A 24732-nucleotide genomic window follows, 5' to 3' on the forward strand; every position below is an offset into this window, starting at 1 on the left:
TTTTGAATAACTGCTTTTTGAATAACTTTATGCACACCAGCTTATATACTGAGCAGAATTTGAACCCCACCCTGAACATTAACCCCAGTCCTCTGATTATTATACTAACCCTAAGCAGGAAACTTATCTCCAGCCGCCTCTAAAACCGAATACAGCCTGCATCATCCCAGTGGATCCGGCCATAAGTTTAATGTAGCCACCCCTTTCAAACTCAGGCCTATCCTTAATTCAGCTCCCTTGCTGAGTCCAAACTCTAACCCTAATTCTCCCTTGACCGTAATCTTAATGCTAAGAAAAGACCTTTATCATCTCCAGAGTCAAACATAGTTGGCAAGCCTTGACGGTATGAGCCCTACGGAGAGCCTAGAAACCTACTGTAAATTCTGGCCTAACCTCACTGCATCTCCCTTAGTGAGTCAGGACCCAAAACTTCACCTGCATCCTAATCCTAACCCTAACCTCGATTCTTTTGTTAATTCAGAGTAAGCTACCTCCTTCAGCCTGGCAAATGTATATCTGTAGCCACTGATGATACCAGCCCTCAATTTATGCAAATTTCTCCTTGTAAAATAGGCGGAGCAACAGCCCCAGTGAGTTGAAATCGTAACAAGAATCCTGACCACAACTCAGCTCTTGACAAAAGTTCTAAAACTAAATATACTTCAGTACCCATTGGCATTTCCTGGCTTAAATTTTGCCAGATAGACTCTTGGAGTCCAGGTCTAATACTATCTCTTTTCTCTTAATAAGGCTTTTCCCTACCACTGAACCTGAACTCACTATTAATTCAAAGCACTATATTCAAGAGCGACTTTTCCTCGTCACTCCAGGCCTAACTTTAGCTCCACAACCCTAATGAGTCCAAACTCTAATTCTAATCTCAGCAGTGATTCTGACACTAATCATAAGGGGGAGGTGGAAGTTGTCTCAGAATTAGATAAACTCCACCTCTCTCTCAGCATAAGCACTTGTCACTTGGTGCAAGCCCATAGCTAACTTCATTCTTTAATCTCTGTCAGTCTCAAACTTGAGCCTACCTATAACTCAACCTTAAATAGGACAGCCTACCATTCACTGACTGAATGTTCTTCGCTTGCCTTGAACAGTCCAAGAGCTCACTGTAACTGAGGCCTAATATTCACTCTTCTCTCCTTTCAGTCCAAACCGTAACCTCAGCTGTAATCTTACATCTAGGAATACAGATACAACCATATGATTTGAAAGAGAATTTTTTTGCTTGATAATTTGCTTGTAAAACTGTCTGTCAAATCCAGTCCCTAAAAACTAGCCTGTATCCATTTTGCTTCTTTCATCAAAACTAATCCTGTCCCACAGTAAAGATCCTAAAATCAGAACTGATCATTTGGCTGACAATACATGAAGAGCTTCTGCTGCCTAATTAGTTCTGCAGTGCTGCTGACAGTAATTATAGCTTGTTTGTGTTGATAACTAAGTCACCATCACTCAGAAAAGAATCAGGGCCTCATTTGCCTTTTAGTTGCATCACTTCTGCATCACTGTAATTCCACTGATCAAAGTAGAATTACCCCTGATTTACACTACTGTAAGTAAAAGAATCAGATGCATGGGCAGCAAGAGCAAATGTGGACAGTTTCAGGGGATCATTTTTCCAGTCATTTCTCCGATTGTGAGCTTACTTCAAAAACACACATTTATATATTATATATAAACATATAATAAATATATAAAATTCATGTTTACTTAATTAATGGTTTGTTAATAATATAGTCATATATTCATATATATGAATGTATAATGAGTATTTCATATATTTATATTAAAATATGTTTTAATAAATATAAAATATATATAAATATTAACATGAAAAGGTGTAATATATCAGTACAATAAAACAAGCATTGTATCTTTACATAGCATCAAGCAGAATCCTGTGTAAAATACACTGCTGGCTTCAGAACTTCTCTGTCTTTCTAACACTGAGCAACTAAATTCCAGAGGGATATACTTGCTCTTTACTGCAGATTTTGGTGGTGAACAAACAAATTTGTACAGGAGACAGCAAACTAGACCAATGAGCACATCCAAAGTGAAATCAGTATAATTTTGTCTACATGGGTTGATGATCTACCTCAGTTCATTTAAAATAAAAAAATATATATACAAAGATGCATGAATTCTTGAAAACATAATTATAGAACTGGAGAGAAATCAATTACTTGAATCTTTTAGCAGATATGTCAGTTGTAAGAAGGGTTAAATTGCATCTCTCTGGACTAGATTGGACTCAGTCTCACACTGCTGTAAATCCAAAGTAAATCCACTGAATTCAATGTAATGTATAATGGGTAGGTCAGTGAGTATGTTATGCAGCAGTCTTATTGTTAAATAGTACAGGTCTATGCTTAACACAAATTGTGATGAGTTGTGATCTGTGATTAACATAGCTATGCTGGCAAAAGTTCTTGATGTGGTTAACATTATAAAGGCACAACTATACTTGCTGCAAAACTATACTTTGCTGCAAAACTGTACTACGCTGGTAGCTAGAATGAATTACCAGCAAAGAAGTTCCAGTGGTTCATACTAGGAATACTTTGCTGGTACCACAGGAATGTGAATTTATTAGGGAGGGGAAGAAGAGATATCTCATGTCATATGGCAGAACCGTATCTCTGAGCTTCTCTGGCAAATTTACCAGATTCATTGCTTCAAACCTTCACCATTAATACTGCTGCTAGAATTACCCCCATAGGATACTGATATGCTTATACTGGCAAAGGACTCCTTGTATAGACTTGGCCCTATGCTTAGCCAAGGGCCATCCGAGTTCCAAGAACTTGGGGCAGGTTTATGAAATTCCACTCACTTAAAAAGTCTAGAAAAACTGCTTGGGAGAGTATGTGTCAATTTGTCTTAGGATCTGATATTTGAGATAAGTAATTTCAGCAGATACTACAAGTTTTTGGATATAGCTAACAATATTTTATAGAATTATAACAAATATTTTCATATGTGGGTACTTATAATGCCCTAAATGGTCTTTACAACCTACTAATTTTTTCACCAGTGATGTTGCTTGTTACTATTTATGTTTACTTTGGTCCATTTCATTCCTTTCCAATGTAATGCTGTGCTGTTTGACTTGCTACTATTGAAGGAGAAGATTTAGGCTACTCCATTCTTTTCTCTCTATTAGATTTTTAAAATTAATTTTAATTTGATTTTATTAATCCATTAAATTCAAGTAAGTTTAAAAATGTTATAGAACCATTTCCATCCCCATTAGAGATGATAAAAATCTTGAAAACAAACTTAAGAACCCAAACCTGTACTTCAGCCAGATGTACCTCACTTCACCCCACCTATCATTAAGCACTTAACTGGTATGCCTCAATGAGGAACCTATACTATTTTGGCCCAGGATTTTAGTTTGGGGACTTCAGTTAAGCCACTGCATTTAGGTGAGATAAATCTGAACTCTAATAGCAAAGGCTCCAAGTATGAGCACTTTAAAGGAGATAGAATGCTAAATTGATGTCTCACCCATATCCTGCCACTGTCTGCATATAGGGAGAAGGCTTTCTTAGCAGAACTGGGTTGGTTTTGTTGAGGGAGAAGAAACAAAATTTTGTTTGGGTAAAACTGTGTATGGGTGGGAAAACCTAATCAGGTTACATTCCTGTGCACTAACCCTTTAGGAAGAGTCATGAGAATGATCTTGTTACTTGCACTGGTGCATTTCAGAAAGGGCTCTCAGCTGTGAATTCTCATAAAATCCAGTCTTAGGCTATGGAGCATCCAGTCAACTGTCAGGCAGTTAACTATTTTGCTGGAAAAAAGTTGGAAATATTGCTATCAAATATACAACACCAGAGAACAGGCAGTTCCAATATGATTAGAACTCGCCTTTACATTTTGATAATTATAGCTGATCACTTCAGCCAAGACAAACCGATCAGTGTGATATGTTAAGCCCCTCAGGACTCAGGATATCAATTTAATGCTGCTGGCCTGAAAATAAACTGTCCTGACGTTCACTGCTTTTCATATTAACCTTTCCCTCCTTGCATGAAGTCATGCCTGTCAGCACCATTTACTGCCAATTGATAGCCAAGAAATGCTATCCTTACGCTTGGAGTGAGTTGAACGTGCTGCAGCACCTCTAGTTACTGTAATCAAAGTATATTTTGAATTCCTGATAAAAGCCTCTGACTAGAGGCATTAAACCCAGATGCTCTGAGCAATTCCTCAAGCTGCTGGACCAGCCTGCAAACTAAAGACTAAATAAATTGGCACAAGCCTTTCTTTAAGTTTTTATGGGCTACGGCAGACATATTTTCCTTTGTCATTCCCAAGGCCCATCTGCATCTTAGGCTGATTCACAGAAAACATCTCAATAGATTTTGTTTTTTCTAGTTTTCTGTGCTCTGAGAAGACACTATGTTTTGTTTTCTTTTGTTTTGTTTTCCCATGGATGTTACATCCTGTGTCATCCTCTAAGATTTCCTTGGTTTGGGGATATTAGAATATTGCTGAGGGGGCTGCACCTGTGAGGAAGAAGAAAGATCATGACTCTTTTTCCAACTCCTGTCTCATGTAACAAGACAGATGCAACTAGCAAGGTATTCCACCCTCTTTGTCTTCCCAGACTTGTATGTTGACTGGTGTCATTGCTGCCTGCTAACCTTAACTGGGCTGTGTCCTGCCTCTCATCTTGTCTAAAAGCTGCAGTGCACAGTAAAATACATTTCAAGAATGCACAAAGGTCTCTCACCAGCATTCTGAGAGGGAAAATAAAGATTCGCTCTGTACTCCAGATCTCCTGGGTAGTGTGAGGTCATCAGTGCTAGCAAGGAGACAGTTTAGCTTAGCTGAGACGCTCAATATCTGTTTACGGCATGATCATACCAAAATCAAAGGCAGGCGTTAAGCCTAATCAAGAGGAAAAAGTACATTTCTGCAAAAAAGGGTTAGCAATTAGAACCATCTGCCTCTGTGCATGGGACTCACTGTTGATGAGGGAAGGAAGGAGGCTCTTCCATGGACAACTTCTTCAGAAGCTAGTGTTAGGGCATCAGGGAGCAGTCCATTCTGCTCTGACAGTGTATCTTGCATATATGCATTTCTCAGGGTGTGTTGAATAAACTTGTATGTTTGAAACAACACTGTGGTCAACTGTGGCAACTGTGCATATCTACCTAATCGGTCTGTGTCAGGAGTCTGCTTTCTTTTGCCTCATATCCCGCAATAACACAGGAAGGTGAGGTGAGGCCATCCTAGATGCTAGCAAAGGTCTGCAATGACTCATCTACACATTATCTGTAGCAATAAAGTACGAAGTTCTCTGGGAACTTCTGAGTATAAAAAGGCCCCTTCCATAAGAATGTAAATAACATAACATAACATGCCTTAGCAGTAAATGAGAATGAATGCCCCCCCTTTTCTGAATAAACATCCCTTAATTCTTGAGCTCTCTGCTCCTTTTTCTACACTAATAACCACAAATTTTATCTTGTTATGGCTGAACTAATGGCTTTTGAAGAGACAGGGCTTATTTGCCTTACCACTACTACTTAGAAGCAAAAATAAGTGGCAGCTAACATTCTCCATCACATTTCCAGCAAGACTTTTTTCACCCAAGTATGACTAGGGGTTAACTTATATCAGCTGAATCTTCTCTTCTGACTTGGCCCTAAAGCAGGGCCATCATGTTCTCCATGGCATATTCTTATCTATACTGAGACTACAGATTTCAGCATTGAAAGGAAGTGACTCTTGAGTCCAAGCACAATCAGTTTTTCTTTTAACTACTGAGCTCTCAATGTCAGTACTCGACTCTCTGACAGGTGATTCTGTTCTCTCCTTTTTGTGTGTTATTTCTCCCTCTGTCCCTTTCTCATAGACAGGAACTGTTAGGGAGACATATTAAACCTTTTCTTATTTTGGATGTGCTAAATTAAACTAGTCAGGAAAAATCTGAAATTGTCCCTTTTTTGTCATTTTTTCTTTTTGTCAGTAATGAGGCTCTTAGGTTTATCCTGAATCTCCTCAGAACAGAGCAAATTAAATTAGATGTTGCCTGGTCAGTGACACAGTCAGTGAGGTACCCTGTGGAGACGATTTGAAAGCCTGCGGTATAGCAGAGCTACAGTGGACCTGTGGTAGGAATTAAAGGAGGCAGCTGAGTCATGAGATGAGCAGCAAGCCACCTTCCTAATTCCCTTTCAGAGACACACTGAATCAGCATTAACCTGAAAAGCCTGTTTCTCAGGCTTTGCTTTTTGGGAACAAGGTTTTGAAAAGTGCAGTTAAACCCCATCCTACTATCTTTATTTTAGTCTTTAATGCGAATGAATTCAACCACCTGGCATGCAAACTGTCTTGATATCCAAAGTGGTCTACTCAGAAGTGGCACACTTCAATGACCCCAGACTTACAAAGACATACAACCAGGGTCTAAAATTGTGGGATGTTTACAAACCCGAAGCATATTATCAAATATCTCATGGAACTGGATACCCCTTACAGTATAACAGGCCATGTAACGGATTAAAACAACACCTTTAGATCTGCAGACATATTCTGTAAAATAAATAGCAAATATAGAAAATGATTACATAGTTGCTTTTATTTAAAAATAGTAGCATACTGAGTTCTGCTAGGAAAACACCAGGAAAAAATAGAGGCTATTTCAGCATTCTGAAATCAGATGCATTTTTCTAAATGCTTAAGCAGCATATGAAGAAGCATATGTTAGGTGGTTTCATATCCTGTGCAATGAGTTAGAACTAATACACAAAGTATCAGCATAAAACATGAGGATGAAATCTAGTCTTAGTGTAAAAACACTGATGCTAGTGGGGCTACAGTAAGAGTGAAAACAGTACACGTATATGATAACAGGAATTAATGTCTTTTGTATAAGAAACCAGAAATTCAAATAAAATATAGGAACAACCAGAGTGTAAGATACTTTCAATAGAAAACAAAATCAAACTGAAGCCACAATCCAAAAATTACTTCTTTTTAAAAAATCATTTGATATTCTGATTTTTGTGTTATTTGTTGCTATTTTTCTGATATTCCCATCACCATGATATACAGCTACCAGACCCTCCTTCCATCTGCTAATGTAGCTGTTAACATCTGGATTGTATACTAGGAAGAATTTCCTAATTGGATAGCTAGTGAAACACTAGAGGCAGCTAACTAAAAAGCTGTGGAATTTCCTTAGAGATTTTCAAGAACAGGCAACATTTTGCCTTAGTGCTTGGAAATGGACTAAGTGATCTATGGCAGTGCTATCCCGCCCACATTTCTGGGATTCTGATTTGGAATAGCTTATTCATTCCAAAACCTGCATTATTCACTTGATGCAGAGGAAAGTTCAAGTCAGTTGCCTTAATGTCTGCTTCAGCTGACAAACTCTCAGAAGGACTTTAACCTTCTGACGTTGTCCCACCTTTATTACACTGTACATTTTCTGGTGGCAGATGAGGCTGAACATGCTCTTAGTGGCAAGGAAAAAAAAAAGCAGATTATGCCCTGATAAACTGTGATCTTATGACGAGCTATGAGATCACACTTATATCACACCCATACTTGAACTGTTGACCTCCAAGGAAAACTGAAAGTCTTCAGGCAGTAACAAGCCTTAAAAATTGTTTTCAGATAGAGGTACTTCCCCCACTTCTTATCCTTCCTTGTTAGTAACGTTTGATTTCCCCTTCCTCTAACTCATATTTTTCAATGTAAGTGGAGTCCTCAGCTCTCTGTGAACCAGTCCACATAAACCTCTGGATAGTAGAGGTGATCACATAGCACTGCCTATTTTCCCTGTGAAATAATACTAAACTAAATGCTTTGCGCAGATGTTTGGACTTGGAGATTTGTTAGTGTTTTTTAGGATAAAACTTGCAAATCTTGACAAGGTGGCATTAAAAATCCATTAATGGCATTTTAAAGGATAAGAGCATGAGTCCTGCTGATTGGGAAGTAAGGAAATAAAATGACAATCTAGACAGTCTAATGTGCTCCTGTAATCTCAATTAGACAGCGTACTCTTAATTTAAGAACATTGTGGAGCGACACAGAAGAGATCACTGCATGCTGGTGATGGCTGCAATTTTTTGAAGGAGGGTGTCAAAGCAAAAAATTATCTCCAGGGGCTATCTCCATATATAATACCAGCTATAATCAAAGACTCCAGAATTTGATTTTGAGTATAAAGGTCTTCCTACTGGGCAGGCTGAAAGATAAAGGGAGAAGAAGCAACTGGGCGTAGGGTTAGAAAAGGAGACTGATTTCTCGGACGGTTCTCAGTGGTTCTTCTCCAACGTACAACTTTGTCTAGGTCTTTCAAGTGTGTAGTTTCTCACTGCCTCTTTACAGGACTCATTCTGTGAAAGTTAATGGTGATCATGCAAGTGCTAAGGTGCTTGGATTAAAAGCATAATAATATAAAGAGTATTATAATAAAGTGTCCTGCCTTTCAGTACTTTAATCAATATAAATAATTGCAATAGTAACTGTACCTGTAATTCTTTATTATTGATATTGAAACTATTACCTGAGACCCAAAAGACCGATTTCCACTTAAGAACTTGAAATTACAACAAGGAAGCTTGTAGTTTTTTGCCCTGACAAAGCGTAGGGACAAGAACAGGAACCAACCTTTTTTTTAAAAAAAAAGAAACCAGACAGCGTGTACTGCTTTGGAGACAACTATTTTCTAAGGAAATCGGCTGAGAAGGGCAGGCCCCGGGGCAAGCGCTGCCACCGGGCGCTGCGGTGCTGTGCGCGGACAGCAGTGCGCAGCCCGGTGAGGCAGCAGAGGCCCGGGGCCGCAGCGAAGCCGTGCTCTTTTCATTTACGGTCGGGGCTTTCCTTTTTAACCAGACGAACCGCACTGCAATTGCCGGGTCAGTTGCTAGCGCTCTAGGCACACGCCGACCGATCTCCCGGGCGGTTTTATGGACCGTTCGCACCGGTAACTTCCCAAACGCCGCGCCGCTCGCTCCGCCCGTTGGCGCCTCGGCAGGGGTCAGAGGTCACCCCAGAGCGGGCAGGGGGGCGGGGGGGGGGAAATGCCCGTGTCACGTGACGGCGCCAATATGGCGGCGCCGTGGCGCTGGCGCGGGGGCCGCCGCTGAGGGAGCCGCGTCTCTTCCGCGTCATGGGGCCGCGGCGCGGCCGGAGCCTCTGAGCGGCGGCGGCCCCGAGCCCGGCCCCGAGCCCGGGGCGGCCATGCAGCCCCCGGCCCGCGAGCAGGACACGCGCACCAAGAGCATGTTCGTGTCGCGGGCGCTGGAGAAGATCCTGGCCGAGAAGGAGGCGAAGCGGCCCCCGCACGGGCAGCTGCGCAGGGCCTGCCAGGTGGCGCTCGGTGAGTCCGCCCGGGCCGGGCCGAGCCGAGCCGGGGCCCCGCTGCCCCCGGAGCGAGCTGCCCCCGCCGGCCGGGCCCGCTGAGCCGGGAGGGGACGCGGCGGAGCCTGGAGCCGAGTCCGGGGAAACTAGCGCCGGATTTTAACGGGGAAGTGGGCTGCCCGAGAGCCCTCGGCTCCCGGAGCGCCCCTCGGCCGGGGCTGCCGTCCCTGCTCCGGCGCCTGCCGGCGAGGCAGAGCGCCTGCGGCGGCCCGCGGAGCCGGGGCGCTCCCTCCCGTCCGCGCTCGTGCTCCGGCGCGGCCCGCCCGGCCTTCCGCAGCGGAGCTCCGCGCGCCGCTCCTGGAGGCATATGGTGTGCAGCGGGGGGAACGAGCCGGCCCAAGCGGCGCAGCTGTGACAGCCGGAGGCTTTTAGGGCCTTTCGTAGTTGGAAAGGGCTTACGCTGTGAGTCTGTTACGTTTTGGTTGCTTCACGCTAATATTTTGCCTTTATTTGGGGGGAGCTTACTGTATTAGCATCCAAAACTGGAACAGAAGAAAACACCGGTTGAGTAGGCAAAGGAACTGAAGAGGTGCAAGTCCTGTCAAATGCGCCCTGAAAGCAAGCTGGAAAAACAACTGCCTCCTTTGCCACAGTCCTTATCTTGAAAAAATTTGTAGGAGCTAACTGTAATGATGGTATATCCAGGGAAGGGTAACCAGATAACCAGATAGAGGCGTGTTTTTTTGTCCCCCCCCCCCCTTTTTAAAGTTGACAGTATTAGCAATGGTATTGTATGTGTGTGCCACAGCAGTTTGACTTTTTTTTCCTGCTTCCTTCTTCTCCCACTCTTTTCCCCCCTGTCTCCCCCCTCCCCCCCCCAAAAAAAAAGAAAAGAAACAAAAAACCTTCCTACCTGTTTACAGGACTGGGAACCTGTTTTTCTGCTATGTAAAATACATTTAGAGGGCGAGAAGGGGAACCTCCTTGGAAGATTACTAATGAACATCTTTATGTTTAGCTAATATAACAAAGATCTTGATTTGAGGGGTGGTTGTGCGGTAGCCACCTATTAGCGCATTTGGGATTGTAACTGTTTTGTTTCTGTATGTTTTAAGGTACAATAAACTTGAGGTTCTTTAATGCTAGTGATAGAAATGACCTAAATTTTTTGCTAATCTTGCTTACAAAAAGTGTTATTTGCTGGACTAAAGCAGAGGTCAGCATGAATAGATAACCTTCTGTTGCCCAACTGCCCTGCTCAAGTAGGGCCTTGATTACTGTACTAAAAGATTTCTGTTATATCTGGTGAATGTTGTTGCATCATTTTAAGCAGTCAGCGTGAATGCAGTCCCTTTTATCTATACATGTGATTTTTCAAACCTTATTTTGTGTAGATTAAGATCCTTTCTACTCAACTGAAGTAAATCACTGTTTTATTTGACTTAAGCTTACTTAAGTTAATTAAGCCTATACTTTAAGTTAAATAAAACTGTGACTTACTTTAATTAAAAAAGTGTTAGCTTAATTATCAAGCCTATGCTATAGTAAATATGCCAAGGAATGTGGGAAGAACATTTCTTGCAGTCTGAGGAATTCAGGCCAAACTTCTTAATCTGCACAAATTGTTACGGAAGAAAGAAGCTTCAGAGTTTTTAATAATAATAAAGTTCAATTATCCTTTAATAATGAACTGTGAGTAAAATTAATTCAGTTTGAGAGAAATGTAAAGTTAATTTTATGTAACTGGTAACAGTGTCTGTCAAATGTTGATTCCCCTTCCCCCCCACCACACACACACCTTTTTTTGTGTCATAATTCATAATAATCCTTTTCTACCTCTTACTAATTTCTATTTGCTGTACTGTTGTATTTATACAATGGTGTCTTTAATGGAGCCTTGAGGTATTATACCACTTATAAAGCAGTCAGCAAAGGCATGAGTCATATGTAAATGCTATGTCTGTCTGTATGGGGGAAGTCTGTGATGCATCCTTACTTTAAATACAGAGGAACTGGTGTATTTTAGAATCAGCTAATCTAAACTAACCTGCAGCTATTTCTGTTTCCTGCAGTAGTATTACCACAGTAGTGTTTCTGTTAATTATGCATACTTTAAAATTACTGCTTTGCTATGTTCTTTGCTTCATTTTTATGCCAAAGTATTTACCTGTAGTGACAAAAACTCAGTGGTATTGGAAAAACTTTAACTAGCTATAAAAGTATTTAGTGATCAAAACTGAACTTATTTCCCATGAGATTGATGAAGATACTTCTAATGGTGGGAATGATGCTCTTATTTAAAATAAATAAACAAAATATGTAAAAGAAAATGTTAGTCAAATGCTGAGACTACTTAAGTGAATTACTGCTGAAAATTACAGTCATTCTTATCCAGGAAAAAAAGGTATTCTTTGATCCTAATTTTAAACTGTTCTTATGCTCCTCCACTTCCTCTCCCAATAATATACCTGTTACTATACCAATAGTCTGCTGGTTTGGACTGCAAAATAGCTTCATGACTTTGTAGAAATGAGAAGTATCATAGGCTCAGATAGGACTTAAACATGGAAAGGGTGAAAGAAAAGTAGTGATTATTCATTCCCTGAACTGTACAGGGCTTGTTAGCTCACACTGGTGGCCCAAAGCAATTTTAGGTATCTGTTGTTGGAAAGGGGGTTGGTAACACAAGCAGTTTCTGTACATTTCTGCTCTTCCCTCTCCCCCCCACCCCCCTTTTGAAATATTCAGTGTTAATGTTGAGTAAGCAGAGTTTGAATGGATTCCTTCATTCAGACTCTTGCTTCATCAGTAGGTGTAATAGTTGTATCCTGTATTCTTAGTACCGGTAAACCCCAGGAGAGACTGGGAGAAATGGAGTTTTTCAACAGAGAAGCTGTTCTGCTCTGCTATAGCAAACTGTGATTTTTAGGAAAACTGGTTTTTCACAGACAGCCAGTGTATTTGTATATAAATAGTTGATTAATAAGCATTTATGTGAAGCTCTAGATGCATGTGGTTCTTATTAAATCTACTAATATAGTCTCTATCCTGAAGAATTTGCAGTGTAACACAGACAATATGTATTACAGCGGTTCATGTTGGTGTGATGCTAACTGTGCTCCTGGGTCTCTCATACAACCTATTTAGTCTTCTCCTATTAGTACTTTTTAAATGACGTATTATGCAGCCAGCCTGGTTCTGTGACCTTCTTTGCCTAGGAACCTTCAAGTATATCTATTTGTGAGCTTTGTAAACAGCATAATTTGTTTAGTGAACTTATTAGTGAATGAAAACACCTTTTAAGCCTTACCTTCACTCTAGGAATCTAGATGGGTGTTTAAGAAGTCTCATGGTATAAAAGACAGATGTCTAAAAACACCTTGCTTTTCTTAGTCTAGTAAAGCCGCTTGACTAGCATGCTTTGGGAATACTGGGGCTAACAGGAGAAAGTCTTGCTTCACTGTAGCAGCTTCCTCTAAAGGTTTCTTGATAGCGCAATAGAATCAATAAATGTAGATGACTCTTTGATTAAGTTTAAGGTAACCTGGAATTAGGCAATGCAAGGGGGGAAGGTGCTTTTGCCCTTTTGCCGCTTCTCTTGTGTTTGTCTTGGCAGTGCTCTCGAGTGTTCTGACCAGCTGTGGAAAGACAGACATTGCTCGTGTCCTTGTGCTAACAGGCACTATGCCGTTCTCGGCAGAGGAACTGGTTTGTTTCCACTGAGATGAACTTGACTGTTCATTAACGTAGGATGTATCTAATTGCAGGCAGGCAATTATGTCCTTCATTTTAGTATATAGTTTTAAGTACAAGCAAACTTAAACCATCCATCTAATATGGAGCAGTAGCTACTTTCAGTATGAGCTGCATACTGCTGCATACTTGCTTCTACAGCAAGAAGCTGTGGAAGAAATCGCTGCATGGCCTTGCTGGTTATTCCAGTTGTGTTACTTGGTACACATGCTAAAAGGCCTTACATGTAGCGGACAGGATGCACACCATGCGGAGTTGAAGAGGATGCTGCTGACTGAAGTAGGTGTGATCTCTACCTGTATGTTCTGTCCTCGGCAGTAACAGGGAGCTCTAGTACCAAAAGCACGGAGCGAGGGGCCAGCGTTGTTCTGTGATGGCCAGGAGCTGACTCAAATTCAGGCTGTGGTCTCCAGCTGTGGAAGGGACTTGGGCTGTGCCCCTTCCCTTATTCCTGTGCAGCGAACAGAAGAATGACAGTGGCAGTAGGTTTCTGGGAGCTGGCTGTGCCTGGTTGGGGCTTGGCATGGTATCAGGGACTTCAGTTAGGCAACAGTTTCTGTTTCACTCACTTTTGGTGGCCATACCACCAAAAGAGCACTTGAAATGTGGAGATTTCCAAACCATTTTGATGCAATCAGTAGCAGAGGCATGCCTGTAACTCATTTTTGCCCGCTTGTTTGTTCTTTTCTGCCAACATTATTTGTTAAAATACTATTGTGATGCAGACCTCTTTATACTGCTTTGGAAAACCCTTCATATAATAAAAATTATGGGGAATTTGGTCAGACCTTGGTTGGATTTTATTTTTTTTAAACTTGCAGAATATTTCTGAGAGTGAAGTTGTTGCTGCTCTAATATGGGAATCTATTATATATTTTTCCTATGCAGTATCTCATGTCACTATCGGAAAAGGTATCATTACAATATCAAAGAACATAAGAAAGGTCTGATTTTTGTCTGCTTATGGCTAAAATCTTCATGAAGTTTACATCTAAAACTTTTTTTGTTACACTGCTTTATTAGTGAGTACTTTGGGGTGGGGGCAAGTGATCTGTTTGAAGAAGAGACAAATTCTTTTGAGCAAGTATAGAGATTTGTAAAAATAGCGTTACTTGACTACTCCCTGAACTTGGAAGCAAGTACTTCTGTAGCTGAGAATAACTCAGTCTAACAGAGAAACTTGTTTTCTTGTGCTGTGTCAAATTTTACAAAGTAACTTCTTGGGTGGACTCATGGTTTAATACTACTGTAGCTTGAAACAGTTCTTTTTACAAACAACTTAATTTTTAGGTGAGGAGTTTTTAACATGGGAAAGTGATCATCTGCCAAATAGTATGGCAGAACGAAGATGGTAATGAAGATGGCGTGTTTGGCCTTCAGTTTTCTTTCTGCCAGCAATTTGGTGCCCATGAGAAAAAGGATGCCAAAATTCAACTGGATGAACTGAGATAAGCTTTGGGTAATAGGGTGACCAGACCAGTCGACACTAGACAGGTTTCAGTTTCTACTGAGAGATCATGAAAGCTGGGTGCCTCAACAGTTCAGGAAGTGGCAACTGCTGAGGAGGAGTGGGAGCTGGACAGGTGTGGGGCACCTTCGGGGGGGGCAAAGAAGCCCCTGAAGGAAAAATGCACTTGGTGAGCTAATGTATCAAGTATGGATTTTTTTATTTTTTTTTTCTCCCTGCATCTCTGAGAATATTCATTTTGTTGATCTGATATTGGAAAAGAATTTGCAGCAACTCTTTTATACATAAAATAGCTTTCTATTTCTTGTGCTTTAGAAATAACCTGTGAGAATTGACCAAAGCAGTGTCAAAACAATTTTTTTCCAGTGCAAGGACAACCACTTGACTATAACTCAGGCATAGTTAGCCTATTCAGAGAATGTTGCATTCCTGCAGTCATTTAAAATCCTATAAACCCTGGTTCTACAGGGTGTCTGAAATATCAGCATCAACTGTATTATTGCTGATCAGCCTAGCATCCTGGAGTTCTTGGGGCTGTGACTGTAGCTAAAACATTCCTTTCTTTGCCGAGACTCAGAGGCAGGACTAAGCATTCTAAACATTAAAAGTGTGCCCAGAAAGCTGTGTGATAAGAACCAGGTCGTGTATGCAACAATAATACTCCATTCTAATAACATAATACAACAGGATAAATCAGATCCTTTAGTGTGTGTTACTCTCAGTAGCTCTGTGGATCATAATGTGCCATTGAAGGTGGGAAAATCATTTAATCAAGAATATTTGAATTAAAATTTTGCTTAACTGAACTTCTGACTAGTGCACTCTTCGATTAAACCACCTGGATACTGGAATGAAGAAAACGATCCAAGAAATGGTGCTGCGTTAAGATTTGCGCTCTCTATTTGACATCTGAAGACTTGATTATTTCTTGATCAGCCATCAAAATCAGTCTATGGCCTCTATTCTGTTGACCCTCCTGATCAGTTGAACTCTGAAATAGCAGGGGATTACAAAACTAGATTTGTATCTTAACAGAGCTGCTAAATTAATTCTATCTCCACAATCGCAGGCATGGGACGTTCTTCTGTACTGCTTGCTTGTTGCCTTGCAGCTGACTTGTGTAAGACTGGGAAGTGAAAATGGTCTCATTTTGTAAACTTCTGTAACATGAGGAACTGCTCCATGTGCCATGTATTCGTTACTTGAGACGTTAAGAAAATTCAGTTGTAATATTTGTCATCTTGCTGTTCCGGTTGAGTTGAGCGGGCTGACTGACAGAGGCTATTCTGTCCTGTCCCGAGGCCCTCGTTGGATTGCATGTGAGGAGGTGGAGTGCTCTCAAGAATTTCACTCCAGTGTTTTCCAAGTAGTGGCTGACTTTTGTAGCACAGTGTTCTCATTTTGGGTTGGGTTTTTCCTAGAAAAGCTGATAATCTTGGGCTCTTAATAGTAATGCTCTGTGATTATATCCAACAGAAGTAAGTGGAAATGTAAGCTTGTATCTGGTCTATCTTCTCTTGATACACGGTTTGAGTCTCCTGCCTCAGGAGATTGTATTGTGAAGCTGTTGTGTAGCTCAGGTTTCACGAGTACCAATCTAATTCCTCTGTAAATTTGACAAGGGTGGTGGTGGGGAAATCTGTAATCAGTCCTAACAAGAAATAAATACACTAGTAGTTTCTCAATTTTAAAAAAGATGAAACTAGTAGAATAGTTCAGTAAATGGTCTAACCCTTTTCTATAGTTGATGATAGTTGAGGTTAGAATTTAGATAATCTTTCTCTTGGTCCTGAAAAATATATTTTTCCCCCTTGAACAGTCTTTTAAACTTTAATTTCAAGAACCTGCATTGACTTGCATAAAACTGTGTAGTAGATAGTGTTCTATGAATCGGATATGGTCAAAGAGTTGGTGATGAAACCTTACCTGCTCAGTGTTTGGAAAATATGGATTTGTGCCTATCGTAACTGGACATGCAATATCCAAAATCCAAAGAACTTGGATATGAGCTACACTGCAGTAGTGTGGTGGACTGACAGGTCCTGCGTGACTCCAGGGTCAGTGGGTTTTGAGCTTTAAATTCTCAGGACCAAGAGTTACTGCTGCTGTTTTTCTTGTCAACACTACACAAGAACACTTTTTTTTTTTTTTATCAGTGTATAACTTCAATAAGGTATCTGCTACAACGGTGAGGAAGGGGGGAGCAACCAGACACATGAACCTCTTTAAACTTTTGGCATCTGTGAGCTCAGTTTAGTGGGAGAGGTAAGCATAAACAAAAATGCCCTAAGCAGCTGGGATGAATATAGCTTATGAGCTGAGAAATGGCAAGGGATAGGCATAAACTATGACTGGTCTGTAGCGCTTTCTGAAAGTAATAATGAATAGGTTATTTTAGGCTGACTCTGTTTTTGATTGACTTGGAAAATGGGGGGTTTTAAACAGAGCCATGACATATTGTGGGTCTGTAACTATCCAACCTGTATGTGACTAAAAAGTAAATAACAGCAAAATTAGGATAGTGTTCCCTCAGTTCTTGTCATGTCACTTCTTGCTAATAGATGCCATATCACTTCTCTTTCCCCGCTGCTGAGCATGTTGGCCTTCGTTAATGTGAGATGATGGCAGACAGAGCAGGAAGTCCCAGTCCTAGATGTAGCTTGTCACTCACAGCTTGTAGTTATACAGCTTTCTCCCTCTTGCTTCTGTTTTCCCTATAAAATAGGGATAGTAATGCTACAAAGTGGGCATATTCTGAAAGGATTAATTCTTGTAACATTTCTTGAAATGAACTGTGTAAAAACCTATAGTATGTATTTGTTTCAATCCTTGTCTATTACTGTCCTTTTTATATATAAATGTTTCTGAGATGGAGGAAACTACTGAGGTTCATGGGTAACACTGAAGCCATCTGAACTCCACACATCTAATCCAAAACATGCTGCTACTCAGCAGTTGTGGAGAACAAGCATTGAGTGAATGATACGATGCAAGTTTTTGGTTCTCATAACTTTGTAATTTAAACAAATTTTATTGGTATGTTATTTTGCAGGAGGGATAAGATAGGGTGGGATGGACAGGATTCTGTATGGTGTTACAAGTGATTGTAGCTGTGCAGCCTTACTATTTTTGTTATTTCTTGTCAGTGTTCAGTGTGTGCCTGCGCTGTGTTCAACGTAGTGCAGTGTTGGTCTGTATTGTACATCGTGGTGATGCATTAGAAATCCTCAGGAAGCTGTACTGGGATCTCGGTGGATTTGTTGCTGTGTGCAATAGAAATGACTAAGAAACAAGTTTGTTAAGTGTTCTGAAAACCTACCCCAAATTGAAAGCTTTCAAAAGGAGGGGGGGGAAAAAAAGAAAAGACAAAAATCCTATGGGCAAGGTGACAGCATGCATTTGAGATGTCTTATCTCTGAGTGGGAGTTTGTTTATTCAGCTGATGTCATATTGTAGGGTTTAACATGAGTAGGCTAACAGGCACTGTAACAGGAATATTTGATGCTTTGAATTAAATGGTTTGTGCAGTGGCTTAAAGACTTCTTCAAACTTGAGCTTTCTGTATGTAAACTTACTCTTGAATAAGAATTACGTACTATACTTGTGCTTTCTAAAGGTATCTTTTTGTTAAGAATATTTGGAAAAAATAGAAGATGTAGAAGTTGATATGCCTTTCAGCAAATGGGAGAGTTGTCTTTGATCTCTGATTTAGGAAGCCAAAGATGTTACAGGAAAGGAATAGCAAATACTAAAGTGAAAGGCTTCTGGTTTGAAACAACTTTGCTTTATTATATTTTTCATATTTGTGTTACTGATAATTATATTGGGTGTCAAGTATCTTCAATTATTTTCTTTTCTTTCTTCCAGATGAAATAAAAACAGAGCTGGAAAAGCAAAGGTAAGTTACTAATTGCTGTAAACTATACCACACAATGGCAAGTTAGATAATGTGATAGTGGAAATGTGAGAGTGTATACGATTTATGGCAGTGAACTTGTGAATACCCAGTGACACACCTTTCCTGCCAAAACACATGGTATGGCCCATGTGTCCTAATTACACAATGTTTGTGGCTCTGCGTACTCGAGCCATAACTGCCACTAAATTTCACTTTGGATAATTGCAAAACTTCTAAAAGGTGCTAGTTTTCTACTTCCTTTCTTTTACTGGACTTAATATATCCTGACAGGAAATCATAAAGAGCAGCAAGTATCTTACGTTTGTTAGTATGCTCTCTTAACTACCTAGATCAAGAATTCCAATTTAAATATTATGTAAAAATCCACCTTTTTAACACTTTGTAGCACTGTGCTATAATTTAAAGAGTCTCAAATTGTGTGTCTCTTTGTTTATTATTGTTCATACAGGCCTAGTTTAGGTAAGTTTATCCTTAAGTTGCGTAGGAGTTCCCCTGCATTTAAGGCAGTGGGATGGTGCTGGACTTTAGTGGGGGAAGAGATAACTTGAATATATGAAAGAGGTCAGGTGAAATATAAGGAAATGCAAAGCTGTTTCTGTATGATTTTGAAGAAAGTACAACTTTCTTTTAAAAGAATGTATAAAAGGAATTTGCATTAAATTTGTATGCTGCTATGTACCATTCAGCTTCTAATCTGAAAATGGAGGCAGTGTAGTCTGTGATATACATGTTTAGGAAAATTAATAACTCTTCTCCTCTGACCTAGAGAAGGCACTGCTGCTCCACCAAAAGCAAACTTCATTGAAGCAGATAAGTATTTCCTTCCGTTTGAGCTGGCCTGCCAGTCAAAGTCTCCACGCATTGTCAGTACTTCACTGGATTGCTTACAGGTAAGTGTTCTAGTTAAACTTGGACAGAGTGAAATGGGGAAACAGACAGTTACAAAAATACTGTGTGCTTTTGACATTCTTCAAATGAAGTGAAATTATCCTGAGTATACACCTGTGTGCAAATAAACACTACGGATACTTACATGCATAAACCATGCAAAATAGGTTATTATCAGACTTGACTGAAAGTGGGTCTTGTCACAGTGAGAAATGCATGTATTTGTTTTAGAATGAAACAAGCATATTCATTGCAGCTCTTGGATGCTCATGCTGTACTATGTTGATGCAACAATATAGAATGTTTCATGCAACTCTTCTAAAGAAGTATTTACCATGGGTCTTCCTTGTAGTGGTGATGCGATGGCAGGTCAGACTCCAGAATCTTTCTACCTTTTTCCTCCCTTAGATTCTTACAGGAAAAAAACAAATGCAACTTAATCTCAGCTAATTACTTGAGCAGAACCTCTCTGATGTGAGTAGGTATGAAGACTGACAATAAAATTTTGGTCTGGTTACAGTAGGAAGAAATTATCTGGGTGGCAAAAGCATGTTCATCTCTTATAAAAACCTGTTTTGTCTAGATGTGTGAACAGTCCAAGTATGTGGTAGCCAGACTATTGATGGTGTTAAATCTTTGCCTACCTCACTTAGCCATTATAACAATCTAAAACCCTCTTTTCATGCTGTATTTAACTGTATTTTACTTAACAGTACTTAACTGTCTAACCTGTGTTCTTTCTACCTAGAAACTCATTGCATATGGACATATCACTGGCAATGCTCCAGACAGTGGAGCTCCTGGAAAACGATTGATTGACCGAATAGTTGAAACAATTTGCAATTGCTTTCAGGGCCCTCAAACAGATGAAGGAGTACAATTGCAAATAATTAAGGTATTTTAGTGTATTTTAAATTTTTTTTTTTCTGTCTCTGATTTTGTAACTGAAACAAAATTGAATGTGAAGTGCTACTTAGGGCCCAGTTTCTCCATCTCCTACACGGTTAGTTGTGTCATTGAATTTAGAGAGGCTTTCACAGTGTCTGAATTGGTATGTGGAATGTATTTTCTCCTGCTGAAACAACATATGGGAATAGCTTATTAACTCTTGTCCTTCATTCTGGGCTGAGCCATGGTCTGGAAACATTATCTAGCAAAAATAGGACAGCTTAATGGTAGCACTGTTGATCATCTAGGCTAGTGATGCCTGTGTTCATGAGGCTAATGACATACTGTCAGTCTTCAAGCTAATATATATCTCCAGAGGACTTCAACTGAAGGCACAGTAACTGTGATGCAATGTTGTGGACCACTGCTCTAGCCTGTCTGCTCTCGTATCTGTTTTTCTCAAGATTTGCAGTATACAGTTCTCAGCAAATCATAGTGCTACCGGAAGTATGTGTTCTGATTCTGGAACTTACTTGGGCAAATATAGCTGAGGTTGGAAGTTGGTGAACATTACAGAAATTTAATTTGGTGGAAGTTAGGCCAAATGGCCCTTTCACAGAAAGGAAACTATAGAATAAAATAACTGTTAGTAGTTTGGAGGTGGAGTATCTCTCAAAGGAAAACTAGTTGTGATGTATTCCCCTTCCTTTAACAGCTCAGGAGAGAATACTGATCTATGAAAGTTGTGTTAAACTTTCTCTGATTGGGAAAAATGCTTTCAAAGAACTAGAAGTTCCTTATAAAATCTTATAAACAGATGTACGTGTTTCATAACAAAGCCACAGCTTATTGTGGAAGACCTACATGATATGTATTGCTGCCTACTTACTTAGGTTTCAGTCTTATTGTTTTATGTACTCTTTCAGGCTCTCCTTACTGCAGTAACATCTCCGTATATAGAAATTCATGAAGGAACAATTCTGCAGACTGTTAGAACCTGTTACAACATCTATCTGGCCAGTAAAAATCTCATTAATCAGACAACTGCCAAAGCTACCCTTACGCAGATGCTAAATGTCATTTTTACACGGATGGAAAATCAAGCTGTATGTAGCTATTACTTTTGCTCATCTCAAATGTTTAAGCTTGAAAAATGAACAGAATATTTTTATGCGTCTGTTTCATTGTAGCTGAGTACCTGTTGACTTCTTATTTAAGAGAATCTGCGAAATCCTGCAGTGAAGTATACTGAACTCTATAGACTGATTAAAAATAAAGTATGAGGCTTATTGCTGATGACAAGGTTTGACACTGTAGGTTCTGACAAACAGCTGCCTATAAACAAATGATGGGATGCTTTTAAGATAAGCTTGTTTCCAGAATAGCTAAACTAGAAGCAAATCTTTCTAATCAGACTGGCTGGATGAATGTATTTTGTCTCTTTCTTGTTAGCACTTGAATTCATAGAGGAACATCAGTCATCATAGACATCTGTTCCCCTTATGTTTTCTGCCCCAGTTTAACTTTATCAAATTGGTTTTTCAAGATACAAGAAGCCAGAGAAGTGGAAAAAACAAATCAACAGAAGTCCCAGTCTCCTGCGATTCAAATGGTGACAAGGTCTCCAAAGATTGGTCACTTAAAGCACAGCTATCAGGAAAGCAAACCCACTGCTCCTGTAAGCACAGAATTAACTAATGGTGAGCCTGAGAGGACAGAAAATGGAGACCTGAGGTCAGAGCAAGATCTGATTCCTTCTGTATCAGGTGAAAAAGAATATATTGTCTGTTGTCTTCAGTTACAATGTTCCTACTGGAAAATGTTCTTTTGTACTATTTTGAGGAGGAGCAGTTGGGGTTATTGGCTCAAATCATGTTCACATCTTCATGGTAGTTATTCGGAGTACACAGACCATTCTTAGATATTATTTTAGACATGCTTAGACGTTATAACCGTTGAAGAAAAACTCATGTTTGCCCTAGAATTTTAATAAAAGTACATAGAACTTTTGTATATAGAATTATACTGGAGTTTGACTGGATTACATTAGGTTGATAAAAGGGAAGGAAAGTAGAAAGAATAATCATGGTATACTTAAAGTGCTAAAATGGCTTTGGGGTAATTGAAGTCCTGTGGTAAAAATAATGTGCATTATAAAGACACTATCATAAGCATAGACTATATCCAAATTAAGAACACAAGATATTCCAGTATGAAAACTTTGTAACAGTTCATAAATACAACTGACAAATTTACTGCAGTAAAAATGTAAGTGCTTTGATTTAAACTGTGGAAATAACATCGAAGAGTATTTTTGCATAAATTTTTGGAAATGGCTTTAAAGGAGAACAATTAAAGGAAATTTACATTTTTTAACCCTTCTGCCTCCTTCCCCTTTCCCTCTTCTTCCTAAACAAAAGTACAAAGTACAAAGCTATCTTTTTGTGTTTCATCAGAGGAAACAGCTGATGGAGGAAAGGAAATGGTTAAAGGAATCTTGGAAGAGGTGGTCAAATCAGCTGTGAAAGGTAGTGAAATCTTCTGAAATTAGATGCATGTGTAATGCCTGATATGTACTCCTGTGATTATAAAAGTGAAGAACTTATTTTTTTTTCCATTACTAAGCGTCTTGTGAAGAACACTTTACTAAGGCAGTAAGAACAGACTTTCATTGCCTCATAGGAATAGTTCCTTTGATGGCTGAGAAACTCCCTTTAACTTACCAGTGCTGCCTCTCTGTCCCTGTCAGTTGTAGAGCTTCACAAATATCATGCGATTAATAAAAATAAATAAATAAAAATCAATTATTTTTCTTTTTCCCCTTCAGCGGCTGAAGAAAAGCATGTAATAGAAACAGTTGAGACTCTACCTGCGTTAGAGACTGCAGATATTGCTCTTTCTGGCTCTAGTAATGAAAATGTACAAACAAATGGGATTCCAGATGACAGACAATCTGTTTCCTCCACTGATAACTTGGTAAATAACTTCACTGGATGTTAATGTATGTATAGGGAAAGAGAAATCTCTTATTATGCCAACTAATTTCAGTGGGATTTTGGAGGGAAGAAACAGAAGGTTTAATACATAAGTTCTGCTCAGGTTTGGAAAAGAAGCAGCAAATTCAGTTTAAGTACGTGTTGAAAATAACTGCTTTGAAATTGATTGTTGGTTGTATTTTAACACTTTGGAGTGGGAGGGGAGTCAGTCAACACTATGAAAAGATCTGGATCACTTGTATTCCTGTTTAGGTTTGGCTTAAATTTTAGCAAGTATATTATTCTTTAATTTGTGGCTGATTCTCTGAGGAGCTGTGGAATCTTCCCAATTGCTCTGTTCTTTGCCTTACTGAGGTTTTAATATTGTGATCCTTGCTTGCTAGGAAACAGATGTACCTGGACATCAAGCTGCTGCCAAATTTTCCCATGTTCTTCAAAAAGATGCCTTCCTTGTGTTCAGGTCCCTGTGCAAACTCTCCATGAAACCACTTGGTGATGGACCACCAGATCCCAAGTAATAAGACTATTTATTATGTTGTCCTCTCTAGGTAGCTTTTAGAGACAGAGGAAGCACAGTTGTGCAGCTGCTTTATACAGAACAGGGATTTGAAATTCCCCTGTTCCAGTTAGGTTGATTATTCTAGAATTGAAGCTTGCTTCAAATAATTAAAAATTTAATACTTGAGGAATTTTTTGTATAATGGGCTTATTAACCTTGTCGGTTGAAGTGGTCTTGACTATAGCATTTATAAAGCTTTTTTAAAAAAAAAAAAAAAAAAAAAAGCTTCTCAGTAGTTGCGAGCATCTGTTATCCTAGTCCAGGATGATAATCTTCCTGGACATCTCCAAATTAGGATGGTCCAGCATCACTTGCAGGCTGATTGTCTGCTTGAAATGGATAAAAATAGCAGTCACTTCTTGACATGGAAGAAATATTATAGTACTTAAGCTGAATACAAGTATGTGTATTCAGAGGTGCAATGAAAATCTTTATGTTGAATTTCTTCTAGATCCCATGAATTGCGTTCTAAGATAGTGTCTCTCCAGCTTCTTCTCTCAGTATTGCAGAATGCTGGTCCAGTTTTCAGGACGCATGAAATGTTCATCAATGCAATCAAGCAATATCTTTGTGTAGCATTATCTAAAAATGGAGTCTCTTCTGTTCCTGATGTATTTGAGCTCTCTCTTGCCATCTTTCTCACACTGCTCTCAAATTTTAAGACCCATTTAAAAATGCAGATTGAGGTAAGAGGTTTTTATCTGTGACTTGTATGATCCTCTAGTTCTTAAATACTGAAATGATACAAGGCCAGCCGTAACTTAAAAAAATAATGGCTTAGTTTTGTTAAGTAAACTGGTGTACTACTGTCTTTAAATAACAGTATGTAAGATGGATACTATTTGAGAAATTACTAAATAGAAATGAATCTGTGCAGTTAAACTAGTTTTAAAAATTCTCAGAAAGCTGCAGA

At 39.5% G+C, this 24732-nt stretch overlaps 1 protein-coding gene across 1 annotated transcript in view; it reads left to right on the top strand.

Moving 5' to 3' along the window:
• The first annotated feature begins 9186 nt into the window (after window positions 1–9186).
• Window positions 9187–24732, top strand: part of ARFGEF2 (ADP ribosylation factor guanine nucleotide exchange factor 2) — a 39491-nt gene continuing 23945 nt past the window's right edge. The window contains exons 1-10 of the mRNA XM_067307484.1: window positions 9187–9367; window positions 18437–18467; window positions 19255–19378; window positions 20125–20271; window positions 21191–21370; window positions 21811–22030; window positions 22721–22792; window positions 23092–23240; window positions 23644–23774; window positions 24271–24505. Of these exons, the coding sequence (XP_067163585.1) occupies window positions 9229–9367; window positions 18437–18467; window positions 19255–19378; window positions 20125–20271; window positions 21191–21370; window positions 21811–22030; window positions 22721–22792; window positions 23092–23240; window positions 23644–23774; window positions 24271–24505 (1428 nt within the window). The 5' untranslated portion in view covers window positions 9187–9228. The remainder of the gene's footprint in view (window positions 9368–18436; window positions 18468–19254; window positions 19379–20124; window positions 20272–21190; window positions 21371–21810; window positions 22031–22720; window positions 22793–23091; window positions 23241–23643; window positions 23775–24270; window positions 24506–24732) is intronic.

The sequence above is a fragment of the Apteryx mantelli genome, chromosome 18, assembly GCF_036417845.1.
Source record: "Apteryx mantelli isolate bAptMan1 chromosome 18, bAptMan1.hap1, whole genome shotgun sequence".
Classification (NCBI taxonomy): domain Eukaryota; kingdom Metazoa; phylum Chordata; class Aves; order Apterygiformes; family Apterygidae; genus Apteryx; species Apteryx mantelli.